Raw genomic sequence first — 23,882 nt, 5'->3', positions numbered from 1 at the left:
CTGTACAGGACACCTAGTAAACATTCATTTAGTGGCTCAGCTTCTTGTGATCTTGGTGAAGACAAGAAAACACTGGCTTTTCCTTCCCAAGGTCCTGAGACCTAGGAGTCACCCCTGAAAACCATCAGTCAGGCCCAGGTGCTCAGCCTTCAGCTGAGTCCAGAAGGGAGTGGCTTTTGTTTTTAAGCTTCTAGTAATAAACATTCAAGCAATATTTGTACAAGTCTAAGAGGCAAAAGATTCCTCTTCCCATGCCTGTCAGCTCAGTGTTGGCCACATAGCGGGAGCAGCTGACTTAACAGCTAAACTTGATTTTGGAGAGAAATGTGAGATGCTTTTTGTAGATGTTAGCTGTATCCCTTTTCATATTTACCTCCCAGAGGGCACCCTGGCAGCCACTGAGAGTGAATCCTTCCAGACTGTCAAGTTCAAACCTGGACTCTACCACCTAGCCACATGACCTTGGGCAAGTGACGTTTTTGTACCTCAGTCGCCCCATCTGTAAGATGGTAATAGTAGAACATTCCTCTGATATGTTGGGATTAAATAACTGAATATATTCTTTTTTTTTTTTTTTTTTTTTCTTGTGATATGCGGGCCTCTCACTGTTGTGGCCTCTCCCGTTGCGGAGCACAGGCTCCGGACGCGCAGACTCAGCGGCCATGGCTCACGGGCTCAGCCGCTCCGCGGCATGTGGGATCTTTCCGGACCGGGGCACGAACCCGTGTCCCCTGCATCGGCAGGCGGACTCAACCACTGCGCCACCAGGGAAGCCCTGAATATATTCTTTGAGTAGAAATCGCTCAGTGTTAGCTGCTATTACGCAGATTCACAAAATAACGATTTTTCTGCATTTTGCTTTTTCTCACTGTGTCTTAGAAGCCTTGTCAGTCAAGTTTGGGATTACCTTGCTGGAGGCTGCACGGTTCGCAGGTGGCAGTGTACTAGCTGAGGGCTTCATTGCCAGGTCCTCTGAGCCTTGACTCTGCTACATTGCAGAACCACTCGGCACCTGGGTTCCAAGAGCGAAGGCCACACAGATGACTTCAGGTGTTTCCCTTCCCTCTGAACAACTGATCCCTCCTTTGTTTTTCTGGGAGCCCTTTGGACTTTGCTAACAAAATGTGGCCTTCTATTGGCCTTGATTATCCCTGGGTCTCTGCTTCTTTCCCTCCAACCTGGATGATAGGGTGGAATTCCCCACTTTCAGTCCTTAAAAATGGTAGGTTTGGTTCTATTAAAAAGAAAATACAGGGCTTCCCTTGTGGCACAGTGGTTAAGAATCTGCCTGCCAATGCAGGGGACACGGGCTCGAGCCCTGGTCTGGGAAGATCCCACATGCACAGAGCAGCCAAAAATAAATACATAAATAAATAAAGCAAACGTTAATACATGTCTTGTGGAAGTTAAGGTGTGCAGATGTGATCCGTATGACAACTACTGCATGAAATCCATCATTTCATGGAGGAGTAGAGGGTCAGCAGGGACGTGCAGTGGCAGAGCTTCTGTATTGTAAGTGATGTGGTACAATAGACACGTAGCAGATAGGTTAAGGATGAGTTTGTTATCCCTAGAGCAGTCCTAAAAAAACTGCTGAAACACCAAAAGATACATTTAAAAGAATTCTTAAAAAGTATTCAAATAATCCAAGAGAAGGCAGGAGAGAGGAAGCAGAAACAAAAGTCTGATGAAGGGCTTCCCTGGTGGCGCAGTGGTTGAGAGTCCGCCTGCCGATGCAGGGGACACGGGTTCGTGCCCAGGTCCGGGGGAATCCCACATGCCGCGGAGCAGCTGGGCCCCTGAGCCATGGCCACGGAGCCTGCGCGTCCGGAGTCTGTGCTCCGCAACGGGAGAGGCCACGACAGTGAGAGGCCCGCGTACCGCAAAAAAAAAAAAAAAAAAAAAAAAAAAATCTGACGAAGAGAAAACAATAAAATCGAGACTTAATCCAACCAGAGCAATGGTTCAGCGACAGGAATTCCCTGGCGGTTCAGTAGTTAGGACTCGGGGCTTCCACTGCAGGGGGCCTGGGTTTAATCCCTGGTCCGGGAATCGGGATCTCACAGACTGTGTGGCACGGCCAAAAGAAAAAAAAATTAGTTCAGCAAACTGTTCCTGGACAAGGGAGGCCGTTGGTCGCAGGAGGAGGACGTGTTCTCTGCCAGGGGAGCAGTGAGGACCAAGCAGAGCTTCCCTGCCAGATGGTTGGGTGGGCACACCACCTCCCGCCTCACCTCAGGGCCTTGGGCCCCATGCACAAGTATGTAAGCATGACGAAAATACGTAATAATATCACAGGGTATACACCCAGTACCCACCAGTCATTTTGCTGCTTGCTCGCCATTATTTGTTGTTTATTCATAGGGATAAAGTTCTAGTTCATTCCAGTTCACTGCTGTCTATTGTTCTGTTGTACAACAGCAGACTTGATTTACCCTTCCAACTGCTGTTGGTACTTAGGGGGTGGCTTTGCGCATTGCCAACTCTTGGACACCTGCGCACGTTCACTCCTAAGGGAGACACCCGGGAAGGCACTTGCTGCCATAGGTGTGTACATCCTCAGAGTTTTGCCAAATTCCTGTCCAAAATGATGGTTCCCGTTTCCCTCGGCCTGGCCTTTTAGAAGGGCCATTGCCTCTGAACTGCCCCTTTACCAGCGAGGAGAAGGGGCAGAGCTGGGTCTGAACCTGTGTCTGGGGCAGTCCTGTATGGAAGACAACACAGGGGAAGCATTTGGCTGGTTGCCCTGTTTTCTCGAAGATCATGGTAGAAGCTCCCCTTCTCGTTCGGTTTTTTAATTTTTTGGCCACGCTACGTGGCTTGTAGGATTTTAGTTCCCCCACCAGGGGTTGAACCTGGGCCCTTGACAGTGAAAGCACTAAGTCCTAACCCCTGGACCACCAGGGAATTCCCTCCCCTTCTTGTATTAATTCAACACAGGTTTTTAATGCTAGGCCTTACGGTTAAGAGTATGCTAGGGTGGCTACATGGGTGAAGTTTCACCTTGATCCCAGATGTCACCTCTGTGTCCCTGAGGGCAGGGACCAGGTCCGTCTCATGACTGACAGTTCCCCAGGACTCCTCCCAGTGGGACTTCTGAGTAAGTTATAGGTCATTCATTTATTCCGTAAATATCGAGCCCCCCTGACATACTTTATCCAGTGGGGATAAAGTGAGGAGGAAACACCCAAAAAGGCCCTGTCCTCAGGGGCTTAGCTTTTAGTGGGAGCTGAGGAAAGGTGCATGAAGGTTGGTTGCACACAGTGGCACCGGGGCTGTCCTTTTTTTTTTTTTTAATTTTATTTATTTATTTTTGGCTGCATTGGGGCTTCATTGCTGCGCGTGGGCTTTCTCTAGTTGCGGCGAGCGGGGGCTACTCTTCGTTGCGGTGCGCGGGCTTCTCGTTGCGGTGGCTTGTTGCGGAGCACGGGCTCTAGGCGTGCGGGCTTCAGTAATTGTGGCATTCGGGCTCAGTAGTTGTGGTGCACGGGCTTAGTAGCTCCGCGGCATGTGGGATCTTCCTGGACCAGGGCTCGAACCCGCATCCTTTGCATTGGCAGGCGGATTCTTAACCCCTGCGCCACCAGGGAAGTCCCCCGGAGCCGTCCTTTAAACACAAGGACAGACACCTCAGGGTGATGTGTGCACTGCCCCCCACCTCCTCCAAGACAGGGCTCACAGATTCTGCACGTGCCCCTCTGCAGGGAAGGAGAGCAGGAAGAGTAGCCACTGTTCCAATCTGATTTTATTGAAAAGGAAACATACAAAAATCATGTACAAAAAAAATTAACCAAACATGTACAGAAAATTCATTCCGGTATCTACAGCAGCGCATATACAGTATTTTACAGGCTGGGCCATCCCTCCCCGCTCCCAGACTCCTCCCTCTTCTGAGATTCCCCCCCTCCCTGACTCCCCGTTTCCCCCCAGCGCTTCGCCCTGGGGACTAAGGCTGGGGCGGTTTCCGCCAAAATATCCCACCCCCCAAATGAATGCCAGTGGTCACACGTGCTCTCTTCTAAACCTATGCAATGGGATTGATGGGGGGGCGGGGGGTGGTCTCGGGCAGAGCACAGGATTCACAGTCTGGGCCCCTCCTGGCCACCCCCAGATGAAGGTGAGGCAGGCATGCCCACCACCCGCCGGCTGGCTCAGGGAAGATGGCTGGGCGCTGGGCTGGGGCGGCCGTCAGACACACCCCACTCTCTGGCTCCAGGAGGCTAGTGGTCACGTTTGGCTCATTTGCTCTTCACGGGCCCCCTCCCCGGGAGGAGGGGGGGAAGCACCAGGGGCCTGAGGCCAGGCCCAAAGTGAAGGAACACTGGGAGAGAGAGAGAGAGAGACACCCCCCCACACCAGTGTCACCCCTGCAGCTGGAACGGGCAGCCAGCACCAGCAGCCTTTCCTGAGATGGTGATGGGCGGCAGAGGCGGGCGGCTCAGTCCCCACCGCCTCGGTCACCGCCGCCTTCAGACGCTGAGTCCGTCAGCCCTCTCTCCCCTGGCTCCTCAGCCAGGGACCCAGGAGTCCACATCTCCGTCAGTGCCCCGCAGGCTAGGCCGGGGCTGGGTCCGGAGTGGCTGCCCTGGCCCGCCCCTGGGACAGGCAGGGCTGGTAGTCCAGTATGCTACATGGTGCAGAAAAAGTCCCCCGCACTGGCCAGGGCGTCAGGAGGTGGGAGGGTCCTGCCCCCCACGTCCCCGACGTCCACCGGGCGGGTGCAGGCACCTAATTGGGCTCCATCTCGGGGGCTCCGCGGCCCCTGGGTAAGGGCAGGAGTCCCATGATGAGATTGTACAGGACCCTCCAGGGGGAGGGGCGGTGTCGCTGCTGCTCCTCTTGTCTCTAGGGAAAGAGAGCGAAGACCAAGTTAGAGTGGCCCTGAGATGGGCGCGCGTAGGTGGTCGGGTCGAAGGGCAGCGAGGAACAGGGCACGGTTCTAAGAGTGAGCTACGCCCTCAACCAACCCTCTGAGGTCGGTACTATTATTATTGTTCATCGGGTCCAGATACATTTCTCTGCCCACCTTGGGCCAAGGTCCTCTGGAACATGAGACTAGGACGGAAGGGATGCAGACAATGTCCTCAGCACAGGGCCTGCACGTATTAGCTGTGGTCTCCTAGTCCCTGGTCTCCAGATGAGAAAGTTACCCAACCAAAGTCACACGGGGCTGAGGGGTGGGGCTGGATTGCAGCCCATCTGCCCTCCCATAAAAGGCTGGTGAGCCACACAGGAGGAGGCAGGGAGCCCACAGTCTCAGCAATTCTAGAACAATCTGTGGAAGAACTGGGAATGGTTCACCATCTGCGCTGAAGCTGCACGGAAGCATGTCGAGGTAAAGCTAACCCCCTGCCCTTTCCTCAGTGGCAGGATGGAGGCTGGGGGTAGCCTCTAGGACCATCTCAGTTCCACAGTGTTAGAAACGAAGGAAGCTAGATACAAGAAAAGGCCTCCCACCAATAAAAATTAACAATACTAAAAAACTTAGGAATACCTACAGTACTCTCCACTCCCTGTACTGAATGCAGGGCTAAATCCGGTGCTAATTAGCAGGGCCCACCTAATCTCATCCCCACAAGGTGGGAAGGAGAAACCCATTTTACAGATGTGAACAAGGTCAGATAGGGCTTCCCTGGTGGTGCAGTGGTTGAAAGTCCGCCTGCCAATGCAGGGGACGCGGGTTCGTGCCCTGGTCTGGGAAGATCCCACATGCCGCGGAGTGGCTGGGCCCGTGAGCCATGGCCGCTGAGCCTGTGCGTCCGGAGCCTGTGCTCCGCAACGGGAGAGGCCACAACAGTGAGAGGCCCGTGTACCGCAAAAAAAAAAAAAAATAAACCATCCTAATGATCCTAATGGGGTGCCTGGGGGTGGGCTGCCTGGTACCAGCCTGCCTCCTTATCACTCCCCACTAAACTTTGCAGCCAGGAGAAGGTGGCCAAGGGGACACATCAGATTGGCAGAAATTTAAAAGCCTGCCGCTCTTACACTGCTGTGGAGTGCCACCTGGCACAGTCACCTTGGTGAGCAGGCTATCATTTACTAAGGTTGAGGGCCGGCAGACCAGACAGGTATCTGCTCTGGAGACACATGCGTGCACCTGGAGATGTGTATTTTTTGGAAGAGCCCCCAAAAAAAAGCCCAAATCAACCAACAAAAATAAATAAATAAATAAATAAATTTTTGAGACATTTCTCACCAATGAGAAAATGAACAAGGATACTACATGTCGATCCAATAAAATGCTACATGGCCATGAAAATGAATGAATTAAAGCTCCTTTGCCCATATGGATGAATCTCGAGCCTAACACTGAGAAGCAGAGAGTTTGGAGAGGAACACATACTGTATCATGTATATTAAGTCTGAAACGCGCCACAGTCCTAAGCATTGTTTGTGGCCTGGTAAATATGTAGTAGAAGAATCAACACCTGCAGAGGAATGGACAGGCCAACTTGAGACGTTTGAGAGGTTTCCTTCGGAAGGGGTGAGGGGAAGAGGGTCAGGGAGGGAAACAAGGAGCTTCACAACATCCGGTTTTTGTTTTTTCTTTGAATAAGCAAGCAGTGTGGGTGTAATGTTCAGGTTGGACAGATCTGGGTGGTGGGCGGCCTGGTGTTTGTTATTCTCTGCTCACTGCTGCAGGCTTCAAATATTTTGTTTTAATGAGAGGTCTGGCTGTGGGCCTTGGGGGCGGAGCCTCAAGCGGGGCGGGGCTTCCGGCGGGGCGGGCCTCCTCCGGGCCCGCCCCCGGCCCGCCCGGGAAGCGGGGTGGCGCGCCGCAGCCGCGCGGGCGGGCGGGAGGGGCGGGCGCGGCCGCGCCGCCGCTGCTGACTCACCGGCTATAAATAGCCCGGGATATATGAGCCGCTCAGCCGAGCGCCGCCCTCAGTCCCCGCGGCCGCGGACCCCGGGCGCGCTGCAGGGCTCGGGGATACGCCGGCCCCGGCCCTCCCCCGGGCCGTGACAGCGGCGGCGCGGGCCTTAGCCCTACGGCGGCTCCGCGGACACGCCGCCCCTCCCACCTGCCTGTCCCCAGCGCGACCCCGCCGCGCAGGGCGGCAGCTGCCGCACATCTGGCTGGGCCGCCGCAGCCCCCTCCCCGGCGGGAAGTCCCACCTGCCGTCTACCCCTCCCCCAGCACTCACCCGCCGTTCGTACAGCGCGTTGAGATCGTCCGCCATCCGCCGCAGCTGGGCCCCGATCTCTCGGGCCCACTGCTCCTCCTCCCCCCGGACTCCCGGGGCCGCTTGGGTGGGGCCGCCCGCCAGGGCCCCCGGGGCGCTGGGCACTGGCGATTCCAGGTGCTGCTCCGCGGGCGAGAGTGAGGGTTGTGGACCTGGGAAAAGCCGGGGGCCGTGGTCACACCCACCACCCCTCTAGGCCCTGAGGTGTCCCGGAGGGACCCGTTATCCAGGGCCTACTTCTCCCTTTTCCAGCCGCCTGATTTCTCTCCTGCACCCCACCTCATTTTAGAAATTCTGTTTTCCCCTTTAAGAGCCAGATTTCTCAGCTCCTACTCCCCAGGCAAAAAAGAAGTCCTGGGGAGGCCTTCCTGGGGTCACCTGTCTAGCCAGCCACCACCTCACTACCCGTGTTAGTTTGGAAGTGCTTCCTCTTATCCTACCTAAATACTTCCAAAACGGTGCCAAATTTTGACTGCTCCACTCAACAGATGGGGAAACTGAGGCTCACCCTAAGAAGTGGCCCAAGGTCACACAGGGCTACGGTGACTGACTACACCCAGTCACAAGCCTCAGGTCTCCTGCCCTCTAGTGTCCAACCACAGTGAAGCCACACCCCCGGATGTGGCCGAGGCCTGGAAACCAGAAGGCCAGACTGTGGCTGCCTCTGAGCAGGGGCCTGGGGGCTGGGATGCGGGAGATGCCTTCCTGCCTCCTCCCCACACGCACATTCTGAGCTCCCCTGACGTCTCTTCCTCCCTTCTGTCACGCCAGGTCCTGGCACGAGGGATCCCTGAGACCTAAAATCAGGGCCTCAGTTTCCACACCTGTGACTCTGGTCTAGAAATCGGGTCTCCTCTTGCCGCTGCTGCCAAGGAGCAGAGCCGGGGAAGTTTTCTCTCTCCTGATCTCTCTGGGGTCCGGGGATGGGGTGGGGAGGGAAACCGGGACAATCTTTCCATTGCCACCGAGTGTGCCGGCTGGGATGGGGCTAGCCGGGCACCACGGAGTTAACAGCCCATCAGGCAGGGGACCTTTAACCCTTCCCTCCCCAAGACCCGTCTCCCACCCTTTCCCCATACAATTGCCCCTCCCCCTCTCCTTCCTCCGGCCGGACTGCAGAGAGGGCGGGCCCTGGCCAAAGAGATGCAGATAAAAGGCAAAAGGCCACCCTCGACCCCTCCCCAATGTCCAGAAGTGACAGTCATCTCTGCCCACTCTCTCCAACTACAGTCCTCAGGGGGCTTCAGGGGACCCAGACCGGGAGAAGGGGGCTTGGAAACAGCTGTTGCCCGAGGCCCGGAAAAGGCCGTGGGCTGCAACTCGGGGACTGCAGTCAGATTCCAGGAGGGACTTCCCATTCGGCTTCCCCCCACCCCCTGCCTCCCACTCAGTCTTCCTGCTTCTTGCAACACAAAGACCACACTGGCCACACCCTCCCCGTGGCCCGGCCGGCTCGCCACCTCCCCCCACTCGCTCCCACTTCTCCGGTTCCTCCGTGTCTCTCTTTCCCTGCTCCCAGCATCCCTGGTGCGGGGCGGGCACTCACCGTCGGGGCGCGGGCCTCGGGGCCGGCTGCGAGGACCCCCAGGCCAGCGGGGGGCCCCCAGGGCGGCGGTGACGGCGGGCGGGGCGGTGGGGGCGCAGAGGTAGGCGGCGGGCAGCAGGGCGGGGGCGGCGGGGGCAGCAGGCAGGCCGGGTTCGCAGAGGCCGCAGGATACGGCCGAGGGCACCAGGCGGCTGAGGGGGAAGGGACGCGGGCCGTCGCGGGCCAGGCCCTCTACGGGCTCGGGGGAGCTGCCCTCCTGGCGTGCTCGGGCCATGGCGCTCCCTGGGGCCTGCAGGACAGGGCAGAGGGATGCGGTCAGCCGGGAAGTGCAGGGACCCATCCCACCCGGGGTACACAGGGCACCCCACTCCTGTACACATGGCAGGCCAGGCAGCCCAGGGCTGGTGCCCACAACACACGCAGGGCCCAGACGGAGGGGACTGTAGGTGCGTGTGATGGCCCCTCAAGACACATCCCTCCGGGCTGACCCGAGGCCTGGGCTGGCCGGAATAGCCTCCCGTGCACGTGGTGATGGGCACACATGAGGGACAAGGAGGCACAGGATGGCTGTCACAGCAAGGACAAGGGCTCACGCAGGACCCAGACTTGTGGGTCTGTCAGGTGTGTGTGTGTGTATGAGGGCTGACAGCCCCGCAACACTAACTCACCCAACGTGGGACTCACACAGGGCCTGGGCTGGTGGGATTAACTTCCGGAACACAGTGATGGGCACACAGGGAGGGCAGCCAGGCACTGTGATGCCTCGCAACACACATGGGGACTCACACAGGACCCAAAGGGGTGTGTGTGGAGGGTACACAACACACACACAAAGGCTCACGCAGGACTGGCCAGCCAGACCTCCCACCTCGTCTCCCATTTGCACAGAAACATTGAGATGTCCCAGGACAGACACATACAAACACTGACCAAAACGTGGACACACACATACACACAGGCCACAGGAAGAACTATCCCCACAATGCAGAGTGGCTGGCACAACCCATCCCCTCCACCCCATACACACACATATACAAACTGTCAGGATCTCACCCGCTGAGCCACTGTTAATAGGCCCACAGACACACACATACACACTATGCAGCCCTCACAAGCACAGACAGAAACACACACCAAATAGGCACTGCCACACTTCTCAAGCACACATGCCCCTCCAGACAACACACGCGCAATAGATAAGACCCACACACCTCAGTACTCACACACATATCAACACAAAACAGACCTCCATGGACACACACATGGACCGACAAAACCGAAACACACCCACTTGTCACCAACTCTCAGACCCCAGGACACATGTAAAGCTGGCACACACAGACACATGTCATCAGACCCAGATGCATCACCACATGCCGGCAACAACACAGAGACGCAACAGCAGAACAGCAGACACCAACCCTCCCTCCTCCCCCAACCTCCAAACACCATCACCAACTGTCAGCCCCGGACACACACGCAAATGCACGCGTGCATGCACGCACACACGCGCATACACACACACACTACAGCTAACTCTAATCCTACACTGCCCTGGCAGCGCGCACACCTAAAGCACCCACAGAAAACACTGGTCTCACGTGACTGACATAAACACTACACACACGCAGCCCACATGACACACATGAGCCAGCCAGCCGATCAGAGACAAGCCCCTCAGACCCAACACACACACACACACACACACACACGCACACACACACGGGCTCAGACACAGCCTCATACAAGAGGCTGCCAGCAACATCCACTGACTGCTCTGCTCAGACCCCACAGAGCCCAGCTCCTCAATTCCCAGACGCCGATGCCAGACACACAAGGCAAACACAGACCAGACAACCCCCAGCACACACACACACACAGACACACACACCACGCAGAACTCACACAGACACCTGGAGAGAAAACAGACATCGGCACTGGGCAGGCACACCATCACAAACGCTTAGCTGAGCCACATGCCCTGGAGATAGTCACAGACAGTCACAGACAGTACACACAGGCAAGACACACAAGCACACACAAACACAGCACATCGGGCAAGACACACATGTAAACACATAAACAGCTCACTCAAGCAACACATCAACACACTACAACCACACACTATAACACAGGCAGGCAATACAGACCCACAGAATCACCCCCAAACAGCACACACAGACAACTCTCACAGAGGACACAACACAGGTACACCACACATAAACAGAGCACCCGCCTTCAGGCGCGGCGTACACAGACAGAACCCCACACAAACACGCATGGGGACGGCGCGCACACCACGACGGGCCACAGCCCCACCATTCCCCGGGACTGACACAAGCACTCCCTGCAGACCCCAGCACAAACTCGGAGCCAGACACACGCACACACCCAGGCGAGACACCTGCAGATCCACAACCCCGCACACGCGCGCTCCCACGGCGGGCCCAGACGCCCCCCTGCGCTGTCACAGCCCCCCCCACCCCGCCGCCGCCACGTGCGCCCGCCCCGCCCGCCAGGCGAGCGCGGGGCCAATAACAGGCTGTTGCTGGGGCGCAGCCCCCGCCCGCAGGAGCCGCAGACTTCACGGCCCGCGAGCCGCCCCCTGTCGCCGCCCCCGGCGGGCGCGCGCGCCCGGGGTGTGGCCGCCCCTCCACGCCGTTCCCCCCCCACCCCCCGCCCCCCCCGGACTGCAGGGGCCGGGGCAGTCGGGGTCGACTCACTTCCCCGGAGCCGCACTGGCCGCCAGGGGGCGCTGCCGAGCCCGCACCCCATTGTTTGTAAACAAACCCGTCAGACCGCTGAGGCACCTGCGCTCTCGGACCCTCAGTGCCTCCCGCCCAGCGACACCAGCCTCATGGGGGGTGGGGAGGGCAGGGAGAGAGGGAGGCACGGTGTAGGGACTCAGCGTCCCCCCCACTGCTCTCCGAGTGCACTCCCGCCACCTCCTCCAGGGAGCCCACCCGGCCTGGCCAATCGCCGCTGGCTGGGACTTGGGGCGCGCACACTCACCCCGGGGGCATGAACACGCCGGAGGGGACGGTGATGGGGGGCGGGCGGCTTCCTTCAGGAGGGCGCGCCCGCCGAGCGCCGCTCGCTGCGGCTGCTGCTGTGGCTGCTGCTGCTGCTGCTGCTGCTGCTGCTCTAACTGCAGTGGCTGCCGCTGTTGCCGTTGCTGTTGCTGCCTCGGCTTCTCCTCGGGCCGCAGGCGCGTCCGCGTCCTGGCCGCCGCCGCTGCTGGTTTCGCTGCCGCCGCCGCCGCCACCAGGCACCCGCTCGCATGTGGCTCGCGCCGCGTCTCAGGCCGCCCGGCAGATCCCGGGCCCGCTCGGCGGCAGCCCCGCCCCGCCCCGCCCCCGCCTGGCGGGTCCCACGCCCCGCCCCCGCGTGACGCCACTGCCCCGCCCGCCAGCCGCGGACAAGTCGGGACTTGCTGGCGCGCGCCGCGCCCCCAACCTCGGCGCGGGGGGTTTCCCTGCAACCGGGGGCGGGGCAGGGCCTGGCCCGGGGCGCGGAGGCGCGCTGATCGGCCGCTCAGACAGCGGGACAGCCGGACACACACACTGACACACTGACTGGGACCCACAGACACACACACCCAGAGACGTGTACGGAGACTGACCGTCTGGCGCTCCAGGGTACACAAAGTCACGTGCTGACAGGGCCTCGGGGACAAGCCGACTTGCAGACACACAAATGCACACCCTGGACAGAGGCGTGGACGCACAAACGCACACACTGACGGAGCACTCACACATCCAGACACAAATACATAATCTGACTTGCTAACAGGGTCACTGGGACGCACATACTACAATGTCAGGGACACACACAGTTGCACAAACACCCACAATGCTGAGCACACCTAGACCCACAAACCTATCAGGTTCACAAGCATGCCCACTGAGCAGGTACCCACAACACACACACAGTCTGAGAGCTTCTCAGGAAATAGAAACTTCCTGATAGGCTCAGCTGAACACACACACATACACACACAACACCTGTCACAGGGACACCTGGACACACAGCTTGATCTCGATGAAACTCCTACAGAGACACACACAAACACACCCACCCCAGCTCACAACTGACACATTAAAATTGTCAGAAATTGACCGTCACAGACACAGATCAAGTCAGACATAAACTCCCCCCATCAACAGACAGTCACAAAGTCACACCTGTGACAGGTTCCTGCTAACTGGCCCACTGATGGGACACTCCAGAAGTGTGCACATCTGACCACACTCGCCACGAGTCTGGTGGGGGAACCAGGGCTATGAGAAAGCCCCGGGCACCTGGCATGGGACATGCCCGGGCAGTCCCTGCAGTGACTCTCACTCGGGTTTTCTGCCTTTCAGTTCCCTTTCCTTTCTCAGTTTCCCATTGTCACTCCTTCCCCCACTCTGATGTGGTCACTAGGTGGTGTCCTGCCCCCCCACAAAGACTCTGGGTTCTGTCTCCCCTGCACCTTCCATTTCCTCTATGTCACACCGCAAACCAAACTGTGTCATCACAGGGCAAGTGTCCTCTGAGTGCCCAGCTCTGGGCTAGCCGAGAAGGGGTGCCAGACCCCAGCAAAGGTGGGCATATCCAGGTTCTCAAATTTGGTTCCCTCCAAGGCCAGACCCTTCGACTTCTCAAGAGCAGAAAACGCAGATCTCAAGGGTAATCTCCCTACTTTGAATATTGAGGACTAATTCAGCCTCCCTCTCTCCTTCCCTTTCCTTCCCTCATTCATTCATTTCCCCTTCCTTCCTTTCCTCCAGTGTTTTTTTTTAAATCTTTTAAAATATTTATTTTAATTTTTTGGCTGCACTGCCCAGCTTGTAGGATCTTAGTTCCGTAACTAAGAGATTGAACCTGAGTCCTCGGCAGTGAAAGTGCAGAGCCCTAACCACTGGACCACTGGGGAATTCCCCGTCCAGTGTTTTTCAAACTGTGGGTCATGACCCACACGAGCAAACCATGGACTGTGAAATCACTTGTGTGGATCTTATTCTGTTTTATTGAAGTTTATTGAGATATATTTACATGCCATAAAATTCATTCTTTTTAGGTGTATAGTTTGGTGAGTTGGGACAAATGTACGCTACTGTACACCACCACAATTGAGATTTGGACCGTTTCTATCACCCCCAAAACTTCCCTTGTGCCTTTTTATAGTCAGTCCCTTTTACCTGCAACTTTAGCAGCTCTTGACCAAACTTAAAAAAAAAACAAAACAGAATATAATTTAAAAAAATTATGAAGTCAGAGGAAATATTGTTTCCTGAAAATTTTATGTATAGTGGATACATACCAAGCCACAAAGAAAATGGATGTATTGCTGACTGTAGGTTGAAGTTAACGGTGCTTGAGAGATGCTGCTTTAGACGTTTATTAAATGAGATCATTCATGGAAGTCACTGAATACAGTGTCTTTCACGTATAAGTGCCTAATAAACTTTGGCTACTATCACTAGTATAACTAATTATTGTCAGTGTTTGCTCTGTGCCTGGCAGTGATCACGTTGGGAGAGAGGCTCGCAGACCAGCCTGTACCCCTTACTCCCCTTACTCACTGATCAGCGCCCTAAAGCTGCCTAGTCTAGGACTGGACACCAGGAGGCCAGATGTGCTGGAATGTTCTTCTGAGAAGAAAATGAGTGTGAAGGAATCTGGCTTGGTGGGTAGGAGTGGGAGAGGAGAGGGCCAAGAATCTACCAGGCCATAAGCATTGGCACCAGTCAAGATCCTCCCCACTATGTAGTCCAGATTCTGTTCCAAATTCTGGCATCCTCTTACCCCCAGACCAGGGATCTCAAACTCAAGAGCCAATACGAAATAAATGAGAGAAGTGAGTCCAGTGTAAGACAACAGGGCATGGTGGGGACTGTGGCTAAGGAGAGAAAGTGTGTTTCTCCTAGAGACATACAAAGTCAAAATTAAAAACTATATTGTGACTGGCTGAAGGGTTGCCTTTTTGAGACCCCCTACCCTAGGGGCCCAAGGAAGGAGAAGCCCCAGCCTCTGTCTTCCAGACTAAATTCCCCTCCACACCTACACCAGCAGGTCTCCTGAGGGACCAAGGGACTCCCTCCTCTAAGTTCCTGGAGGAGCATTCTGGGCCTCCAACCCTGCCTCTGGTCCCTGCTCCCCTGGAGAGGGGCCGAGAGGCTCTGAAGACCTGAGCAGGCAGCAATGCCTCTGATAGAGGATTAGAAACAGAGGCGAATAAAGGTACAAACAGAGAAGGAGTCAGATGAGGGGAATGGAGGGAGTCAGAAAGAGAGAGGGAGAGACCAGATGGAGAGAAAGTGAGAGGGGTCAGGGATGGAGGGATGGCTTGGCTCAGGTCGGCAGTCAGGCTTGGCAGAGAGTGGAGGTTGTTTTTTTGGTTGTTTCTGTTTTTGTTGTTGTTTTGTTGTTGTTTGGGGCTGCTGGCATGCAGGATCTTAGTTCCCTGACCAGGGATTGAACCCGGGCCCCCTGCAGAGGAAGCGCGAAGTCCTAACCACTGGACCGCCAGGGAAGTCCCTAGAGCAGTTTCTTAATCTGTTCTCTACTGACATTTGAGGCCGGATGATTCCTTGTTGTCTTGTGCTTTGTAGGATGTTCATTAGTCACTCTGACCTCTATCCACTAGATGCCAGTAGCACCCCCTCCCTCTGTGACAATCCAAAATGTCTCCAAACACTGCTAGATGTGCCCTGGGGGAGGCAAAATCAACCCAGGTTGAGAACCATTGGCTAAAAGAAATCCGTCAGGGTCTCCATAACTGTGGCTCAACCCCCCCAAAGCCTACACAAAAACTCACCCAAGAGCCGGAGCTCTGGGAACTTGAGGGCCTGACCTAGAATCCCCAGCTCGGCCACCTTCTGGCTGTGTGACATTGGGCAAGTTGTCACGTCTCTGTGCCTCAATTTCCTCACCTGTGAGTTGGGACAGCACAGGTCCCTACCTCATAGGATTGTGCAGAGTAAGAAGGTCAGTAAAAATCGGGCTTCCCTGGTGGCGCAGTTGTTGAGAGTCCGCCTGCCGATGCAGGGGACACGGGTTCGTGCCCCGGTCCGGGAAGATCCCATATGCCGCGGAGCGGCTAGGCCCGTGAGCCATGGCCGCTGAGCCTGCGCGTCCGGAGCCTGTGCTCCGCAACGGGAGAGGCCACAACAGTGAGAGGCCCGCGTACTGCAAAAATAAATAAATAAATAAATAAATAAATAAATAAATAAATAAATAAATAAAATAAAGCACTGGGGCCTCCGTGGGTCCTTAATACATGTTACCCATCATTACTACTACCAGTGTGGGGGGCTATTGACTCTGAGAATCCAAACAAGATCTTCAAGCTAAGACCCTCAGGTTGGGGCAGGGGTTTCAAACCGCGCCCGCAGGCCAGCCACTAAGGTGTTTCTCCAGGCCGGCACAGTTTCTCATTTTGAATTAATGCCTCTCAAAGGGACATTCAACACAGTGAAGAGATAGAGCCTCCAGACTTCGGAGCCAGGCTGCCTGCGTTCAAATGATGAACGCGAGGAAGTAGCTTCCTCTCTCTGAGCCTCAGTTTCCACACGTGCACAAAGGGGATCACCGTAGGACCCCCAAATGAAACGTGAAGATTAAATGAGTTCCTATTTGTAACGCACGTAGAAGAGTGCCCGGCAGCAGCTGGCTCCGTGTGAAGTCCCGCTTAAAGAAAATAAATGTCCCAGCTAGTTCACTGCAGACCCATAACCTTCCCTAACATCTTGAATGCCGTTCCGGGGAAGTAGATTTCTCAGCACGGGAGAGGGAGTTGGGAAGGACTTAACTTTTCACTGCAGGCTCTGAGTCCTGGCTTTCCGCGGTGGGGAGGGGGCCTCCTGGGTCCCCTCAGTGCAGCCGGCCTTCCAGGCCCGGAGGCTGGACGGGAGCCTGGTGGGGGCTGGGCGGGGGCGCCGGTGTCCGCGGGGTCCGAGCGGCCAGCGCGTGTGAAGGTTACCGCTCCCTGGCGGGGCGGGGGCCGCGCGCTGTTGCTGGGGTCTGCGGGGCCTGCCTGCGCCCGCGCCCCCCCTCCTTCCCGGCCAGCCAGTGAGCGGTACCCGCCGCCGTTGCCAGGGGAAACTCGCCGCCCCGTTACCCAGCAACAAGCCTGGCCCAACCAGGCGCGAGGACCCCCCAGGCCCCGCCCGCCGCTGCCCACCGCGTGCCCAATGCCAGGCGGGCAGAGCCGGCCCGGCTCCCGGAGACGGCGAGCGCGCTCATTGGCCGCCGCAGCGCCCGCCCGCCCGCCCGGATCTGGGGGAGCCCTCGGCGCGGGGGGCGGGGAGCCGGGCCCCGGGGAGCTGCCAGGCTCACTGCCTGCAAGCCTGCGGCCGGCTGGGGTGAGGCCCGGACTGGGCACTGTCCTCCCTCCCCCGCCGCCCTCCTCCTCCGCCCCATACTCGCACTCTGGGGCGAGGATGGGCACTTGGGGTGGGCTGGAAAGAGAGGCTGCGCCTCCCATCCCTCCCCAGCAAGGTACGCTAGAGATGGCCTTGTGAAAACAGAGAGCAAGTGTTCCCCTCCCAGAAGGAGTCCTGGGCATCCTGACCTCGTGAAGACAGGGGCTGGTTGTCCGCACAACACGCCCCCCACTACGCGCCCCAAACAGGATTCAGGCACCGTGACTTTTAAAAACAGGGGCTGAGGATCCCCCACCAGAAAAGGACTCAGGCGTCCTGAGCCCATAAAAATAGGGGTTCCCCCCTCCCCAAAGGACTCAGGGTGTCCTGTCCTGTGACAACAGAGATATGAACCACCTCCCCCAAGGGGAATGCTGGTTTCCCAGTCCCTGGAAAGAAGGGTTGCGGATGTCCCCAGAAGGGCACCCAAGCAGGTCTGATTCTGGGAAAGTTAGAACTAGGCACTCCACCCCCACAGGAAACAGGGGCTCAAGCCTTTGGGCCCCAAAGCATAATATGCCTCAGAGCCCCTGGGCATCCTGGTCCCTCACCATATTGATACCGGAAGACCCCACACATACACCAGGTACCAGACCCTCAGGTGTCCAGTTCATCCGGAGGACCATCTGCCCAGCCCCAAGGTGTAGACTGCCAGCCCCCCTCCCCTCCGAGTCATTTCCCCCGGGGTCTAGCTTGTTGATCTCCCAGGAAGCAGGCATCTGAGCCCACAGCCATCCCCTCTCCTCCCTGGTACTCAACCTACACCCCTCCCCCTGCCCACACACATGCCAAGGACCCAGGAGGCTAAGCCCCCAGTGTCTCAGACCCCCCCATCCAGACACCTGGCGAGGTGACCCAGCCCCTCACCGTGGTGCAGGGGGCCCATTCCCCGTCCTGGGGCCCTGGGATGCCCAAGACCCTAGATCTGGTAGATCCAGTCTCCCAGTGCCTTTAGTTGGCCACCAGGGATCCAGGACTGGGAGCCTCCAGCCTCAAGGGGTCCTGATGTGAGTGCCCAGGCCACTCCAGAGAGGCTCAGATTCCTCAGTCCCCACCCCCGGGAGACCCAGGCAGCGGAGCCCCCAGCTCCAGACCCTGGTTGAATCCAGGTGCGGCCTGCCCCTACCCTGGTACCTGGGGGGGTGGGGGGGCGGAGTCGAGGATTACTCAGCCTCCAGAATGAGGCGATGACATCATCCTTGGGGGGGTTTGACTAACGGCCGCGCTGGGGGGGGGGGCGGGGAAGTTTACCCGGTAACAGCGGCTGCCGCATGGCCCTGCCCCCCCACCCCCCGGAAGGGCCGGGAGAGGGAGGCATAAGCACACACACACAAGCACACACACACACACACACACACACACGCCCACTCAGCATCCCCCCCTTCCCCCTGCAGCATCCCACATCACACACATCTTACTGGGGCAAGGGCAGGGATGAGTGTGTGCGTGTTTGTGTGACTGTGTGTGTGCTGGACAGTTCTCTAAGTCTGCTGGGCCAGTGTGCTGTGTGTCAGGGGGTTGACTTATGAGAGTTGTGGTTGTGTCAGGGTGCGGTGTGTGGTTGTGTCAGTGTACTGTTGTGTATCAGTTGATTGTGTCAGTGGGATGATGTTGTGTGTCAGCATTTGTCCCATGGGATGGCTGACTATGTGATTGTGTGTCAGTGTGCTAATGTATGATAGCTGGCCATGCTGTGTGTGAGTGTGATGGTGTATCTGTGTGTTAGTGTCCATGTGCTGTTTTGTGCAACGTGCTTGTGTGCATGGGTGAGATGATGTGTGTCCATGTGATTGTGTGACAGGGTTGGAATGATGTTGTGTGTTAGCAGAAATGTTTGTGGACATGCTGTGTCTTACTGTTGTGTTAGTGTGGTTGTATGTATCATTGTAACACCGTGTGTCAATGTGGTTGTGTCACTATGATTGTGTCTGGACAATGCTGTGTATAGTGGGATTGTGTGTGTAACACTGTCATTGTATCTCAAATATTGTGTGTCTGTGGGACTGTGTGTTACTGAGAGTATGTGCGTCTGTGCAGTGCTATGTGTCCTTGTGGTTGTCATTGTAATTGTGTGTCACTGTGATTGTGTTTGTCAGTGTGATGCTGTGTGTCCATGGGACTGTATGTTAATGAGATTGTATTTGTCTGTGCAATGTGTGTCACTGTGATTGAGTGAGCTATTGTTGTGATTGTGTGTGTCACCGTGATAGTGTGTGTGTCAGGACCAACTGGCTGTGGAATTATGAGGTGTCACTGATATTGTGTGTCTTAGGGATTAAGTCACGGAGATTGCATGGGTCTGGGCGACACTGGGTGTCATTGTGGTTGTGGGTCTGGGCAGTGCTGTGTGTCCTGGAACAACGTCTGTGTCCCCGAGACTTTGTGTGTCTGTGTGATGCTGTGTGTCTCTGCGTGTTCCTGGGACTGCGTATGACACTGTGTGTGTCACTGTGATTGTGTGTGTGTGTGTGTGTGGTGATGCTGCGTGTCCCTGGGACAGTGTGTGTGAGCCACTGTGATTGTGTGGCAGCGTGCTTCGCTGGGTGTCGGGGGAAGGTGCATCTCCAGGCCTCCTGCCCGAGAACAGCGACGCTGCTCTCTGATTGGCTGCGGCCTCGCCAGTGAGAAGCTTCCGAATCCTGCGGTAACTTGGTAACTCGGTAACTCGGCCGCCGCCGCCGCCGCCGCCGCTGCTGGGATGGGGGGTGTGGGAGGGGAGGGGCCCCGCCCATATCCCGCAGGGCCCGCCCCTGCAGGCGACCCTAACCCCGTGTGCCCCTCCCGGATCCCCCTCACCCCACCGGCTCCCCAACCTCACCTCCGTCTCTACATCACTGACTCCTTCTCCCTCACCTCTGCATCTCGGCTTCTGCTTCCCCATCTCTGCCACTCGCTAGCACTCTCTCTCCGCCTCTTACCCCTGTTTGTCTCTCCCTATCTCTGTGTCCCTGCGTGTCTCTTTCTCTTGTCTCTGTCTCCCACGTCCCAGCTCTGTCTCTCCCTGTCTCTCCACCATCTCTGTCTCTCCTTGATCTCTCTCCCCATCTCTCTCTTCTTTTCTCTGTCTCTCCACCTCTGTCCCTCTAGAGACTTTCTCGGGCTGTCTCTCCGTCTCTCTGTCTCTGTCTCCCGCTCCTCTGCCTCAGTCTCCCCATCTTTGTGTCTTTCTGCTTCTTGGCTCTGTCTCCCTCCCTTCCCCGTCCCCTCTCTCTCCCATTCCCACAGCCAGGCTCAGAATTCACTTTTCATTCCGCGGAGACAGCCAGGGGACCATTCGCTACTTCACCCTCGCCCCTCCCCGCACGCCCAGGCTTCTGCCAGCAGGCCTCACGCAGGTCAGACTTCAGGAAGGACTTCCCGCCCTGGTTCAGCACCGGAGTTTTATCGCTAGGGCCAGGCGGAGCCCCGGAGGCCCCGTGGCTTCCGGAGGCGCCCGGGCGGGATGAGCTCACTGCAAGTTGGCTTGGATTTCATCAGCTTCCTCTGCCGGAGTTGCCCCCGCTCCTCGTCCCGCGCGGGCCGTGCGGACGAATCTGCCGGGAGCCTGCTGCCGCCCAGTGGCGAAAGGAGGAAGCGCAGGCGCCGCGTAAAAATCCCACCTCTCCAGTTCACGATGTCACCAGCTCACGAGCGCTGCAAATATGAACCCATTTCACCCTCACGACAACCCCATGAGATAGAGATTATTTTAAATCCCACTTACAACTGGGAAACTGAGGTCAGAAACTTGAGGTCGGCCGTCTGAGGTCTCATTGCTGATGAATGGAGCCCTTTGGAGGCTGGAAGGTCTGGAAGGAAGTGAGCAAGGCGGGGGGGAGGTGAAGTCCGATACAGGATTAGATCGTGGTGAGGACTTTACTTTTTACTCTGAGTCAGGTGGGAGCCACCGGAGAGTTCTGAGCAGAAGAGGGGACGTGAGCTGACCTAGTTCTTAAGCCGCCCCCTGGCGGCCAAGTGGGAAACAGGTTGTGGACAGAGAGAGCTGCGAGCCCAGGGAGGAGGAGGTTTTAATAACATAGGTTGAGGTGCTGGAGACTGGACCAGAGTGGATACTGTGGGGTCAGGTTGAACGTGGAGCCGATGGGATTGGCTGAGGCATTGGGTGCAGATGTGTGGGAAAGAGAGGAGTTTAGGGGGTTCCCGTTTTGGCCTGAGCAGCTGGAAGGATAAAAGGGTCAGGGTGATAATGATAATAATAATAATGGCGATTCTCACATTCTGTGCACCTATGTGCCAAGCTCTGTGCCAACTCACTGCTTTACACACCTGACGTCGTTAAATCCTTAGGACCATCCTGAGAGGCCAGAGCTGGAGGTGGGTGATGGAGGATTCTGAATGTACTGAGATTTTATTTTGCAAGTAGAGTCTATATGATTTGCTCAGTAACTATGTGTGGCTTTGATGGATAATAACAATAATAACCTACAAACAGAGTGTGTGTCTGGCATGTTCTCAGCGCTTTAACTATATCATCTTATTTAATCCTCACAGCCTGCCATGATTAGCAGAATTTTACACAGGGGGAAACCGAGGCAAGAAGGATTAAGTCCCTTGCCTAAGCACAATGCAATTAATAATTACAATAATTTATTATAGACGTGGTAGAATGGGCTCCAGGAGTCAGAAGGACCTCTCTGGGTTCAAATCCCGGCGGCTGGGTATGTATAGCTGATTCACTTTGTTATGGAGCGGAAACTAGCACACCATTGTGAAGCAATTATACTCCAATAAAGATTAAAAAAAAAAAAAAATCCCGGCTGGACATGTGACCTTGGACAGCTTACAGGGACTCTGGGCTTTGGTATCCCGTTTTGTAAAATGGAGATTGCAAGAGTACTGTTGGCACTGGGCTTTCTTTTTTTTTTTTTTTTTTTTGCGGTACGCGGGCCTCTCACTGTGGTGGCCTCTCCTGTTGTGGAGCACAGGCTCCGGACGCGCAGGCTCAGCGGCCATGGCTCACGGGCCTAGCCGCTCCGCGGCATGTGGGATCTTCCCGGACCGGGGCACGAACCCATGTCCCCTGCATCGGCAGGCAGACTCTCAACCACTGCGCCACCAGGGAAGCCCGGCACGGGGCTTTTGTGATGAGTTCATGAAGAACAAAAGTGAACCCCAGAAGTAGAAAATGCTCTTTAAATGTTAGTACAGACTCTCTTTAAGGGCTGGGGCTACTGAGATAGGCAGGACCTGAACACAATGATGATAAAACAAATATTCAGTCAGTCACTTCAGAGGGCCTACAAGGTTTGAGTCTTGTGATGACTCCTCCAGGCAGGACCCTCTGATTGCCCCCCTGTCTCCCCAGGCTCATAGGAGCTCATCTTGTCTGCACCTCAGCCTGCACTGCTTGTGTCAGGGAATGTGTCGCCCTTTGCCTCCTATTGGGCCTGGCTGGGCCTGCCTCAGCCTCCCTTTCTCTCTTACAGCTGGGGAATGAAGCCACCATATTCCCTTTCTCCACCTGGGACATGCCTGTATTCACCTAGCTTGCCCCCATGTTTCACTCCGCTCTCTGCTGAAATGTCACCTCCTCAGAGAAGTCTTCTAGGACCACCTCTGTCCCCTCACTCTGCCTAATTTTGCTCCACAGCTCTCCTTTTATATATTCATTTGTTTAGCTACTTACTGTCTGTTTCCTTTTGTTGAAAGTGAGCTCCATGGCGGCAGGGACATGCCTCCAGCATAGCTGTACCTTCTAATCCCCATTTCACAGAGTGAAAAACCAGACCAAGTTTCTGCAAAGCAGGTTTCATGGTTCAAGGACTATTTGTTGAATGAATGCGTCTGGGGTCTAAAGCGGCAGGGAGTGCGCTACACCGCCCCCTGGTAGCGAGTGGGAAACTCGCACCGCGAAAGTCGCCTGCACGGCTAGCAAATTTCGTACAGATCTTCAGGTAGCCCGATATTACCTATGTACTAATGCTAGAACTGAACTCCATTTCACATTAAACACAAAGTATTGTTTACGATTATTTTTTGAACTTCCAAATTTTACTTTTAAAATACTTTAAAACGTTGTTTCAGCTGAGGCATAACTTCCATACTTTTGTAAGACCCAGAAATCCCGAATGTAAAGCTGCATGTAATCACTGCTTACCTGGGCTGAGGGCGGGGGGCGGGGGGTGGTGGTCTAAGAAACAGACATTACAAGCTCCCTAGGACCTTCCCTCAGACCCCCTTCTAGTCACTCTCCCCCTGGGTAATCATTATCCTGGATGCTAACAGCAGAGATTAGTTTTGCCTTTTCTAGAACTTCATACAAATGGAACCATGCAGTATGTGCTCCTTTGTGTCTGTTTGGCATTTGTCACTCAGCCCCATGTTTGTGAGATTCATCGTGTCTTTGTGCACAGTTAGAGACCGTCGTTCATTTTCATCTTTGTATAGTTTTCCTTGGTGTGAAGACACCACAGTATGACTATCCACTCTGCTGCTGAAAGGCATTTGACTTGTTTCCAGTTTGGGGTTGGATTAGTTTGCTTAGAGCTGCCATAAGAAAGTAGCACAGGGGCTTCCCTGGTGGCGCAGTGGTTGAGAATCCGCCTGCCAATGCAGGGGACACGGGTTCGAGCCCTGGTCTGGGAAGATCCCACATGCCGCGGAGCAGCCTGCCCCGTGAGCCACAATTACTGAGCCTGCGTGTCTGGAGCCTGTGCTCTGCAACAAGAGAGGCCGCAATAGTGAGAGGCCCGCACACCACAACTAGAGAGAGCCCTCACACAGAAACGAAGAGCCAACACAGCC

The 23,882-nt window shown here is 56.1% G+C and overlaps 1 protein-coding gene across 1 annotated transcript; it reads right to left on the bottom strand.

Moving 5' to 3' along the window:
* Window positions 1-4,610: 4,610 nt before the first annotated feature.
* Window positions 4,611-11,871, bottom strand: BBC3 (BCL2 binding component 3). Its single transcript, XM_082676326.1, has 4 exons — window positions 11,743-11,871; window positions 8,731-9,019; window positions 7,146-7,336; window positions 4,611-4,845 (listed from the first exon to the last, which is right to left on the bottom strand). The coding sequence occupies exons 2-4, from the start codon at window positions 9,002-9,004 to the stop codon at window positions 4,729-4,731; spliced, it is 582 nt and encodes a 193-aa protein (XP_082532452.1). The 5' UTR covers window positions 9,005-9,019; window positions 11,743-11,871; the 3' UTR covers window positions 4,611-4,728.
* Between the last annotated feature and the right edge of the window lie 12,011 nt (window positions 11,872-23,882).

Source organism: Grampus griseus (assembly GCF_964374135.1).
Source record: "Grampus griseus genome assembly, chromosome: 19".
Taxonomy (NCBI): domain Eukaryota; kingdom Metazoa; phylum Chordata; class Mammalia; order Artiodactyla; family Delphinidae; genus Grampus; species Grampus griseus.
The sequence above is the reverse complement of the archived record's forward strand: the minus strand, read 5'-3'. Positions and strand labels throughout refer to the sequence as shown.

What these genes read in the sequence shown, in the direction of transcription:
- BBC3 (XM_082676326.1), bottom strand. Translation starts at nt 9,004, where the DNA reads ATGGCCCGAGCACGCCAGGAGGGCAGCTCCCCCGAGCCCGTAGAGGGC. An exon ending in CCGAGGCCCGCGCCCCGACG is followed by an intron (nt 7,337 to 8,730) that starts GTGAGTGCCCGC and finishes GGCTTTTCCCAG; the next exon opens with GTCCACAACCCTCACTCTCG. An exon ending in ACGCGCTGTACGAACGGCGG is followed by an intron (nt 4,846 to 7,145) that starts GTGAGTGCTGGG and finishes CTCTTTCCCTAG; the next exon opens with AGACAAGAGGAGCAGCAGCG.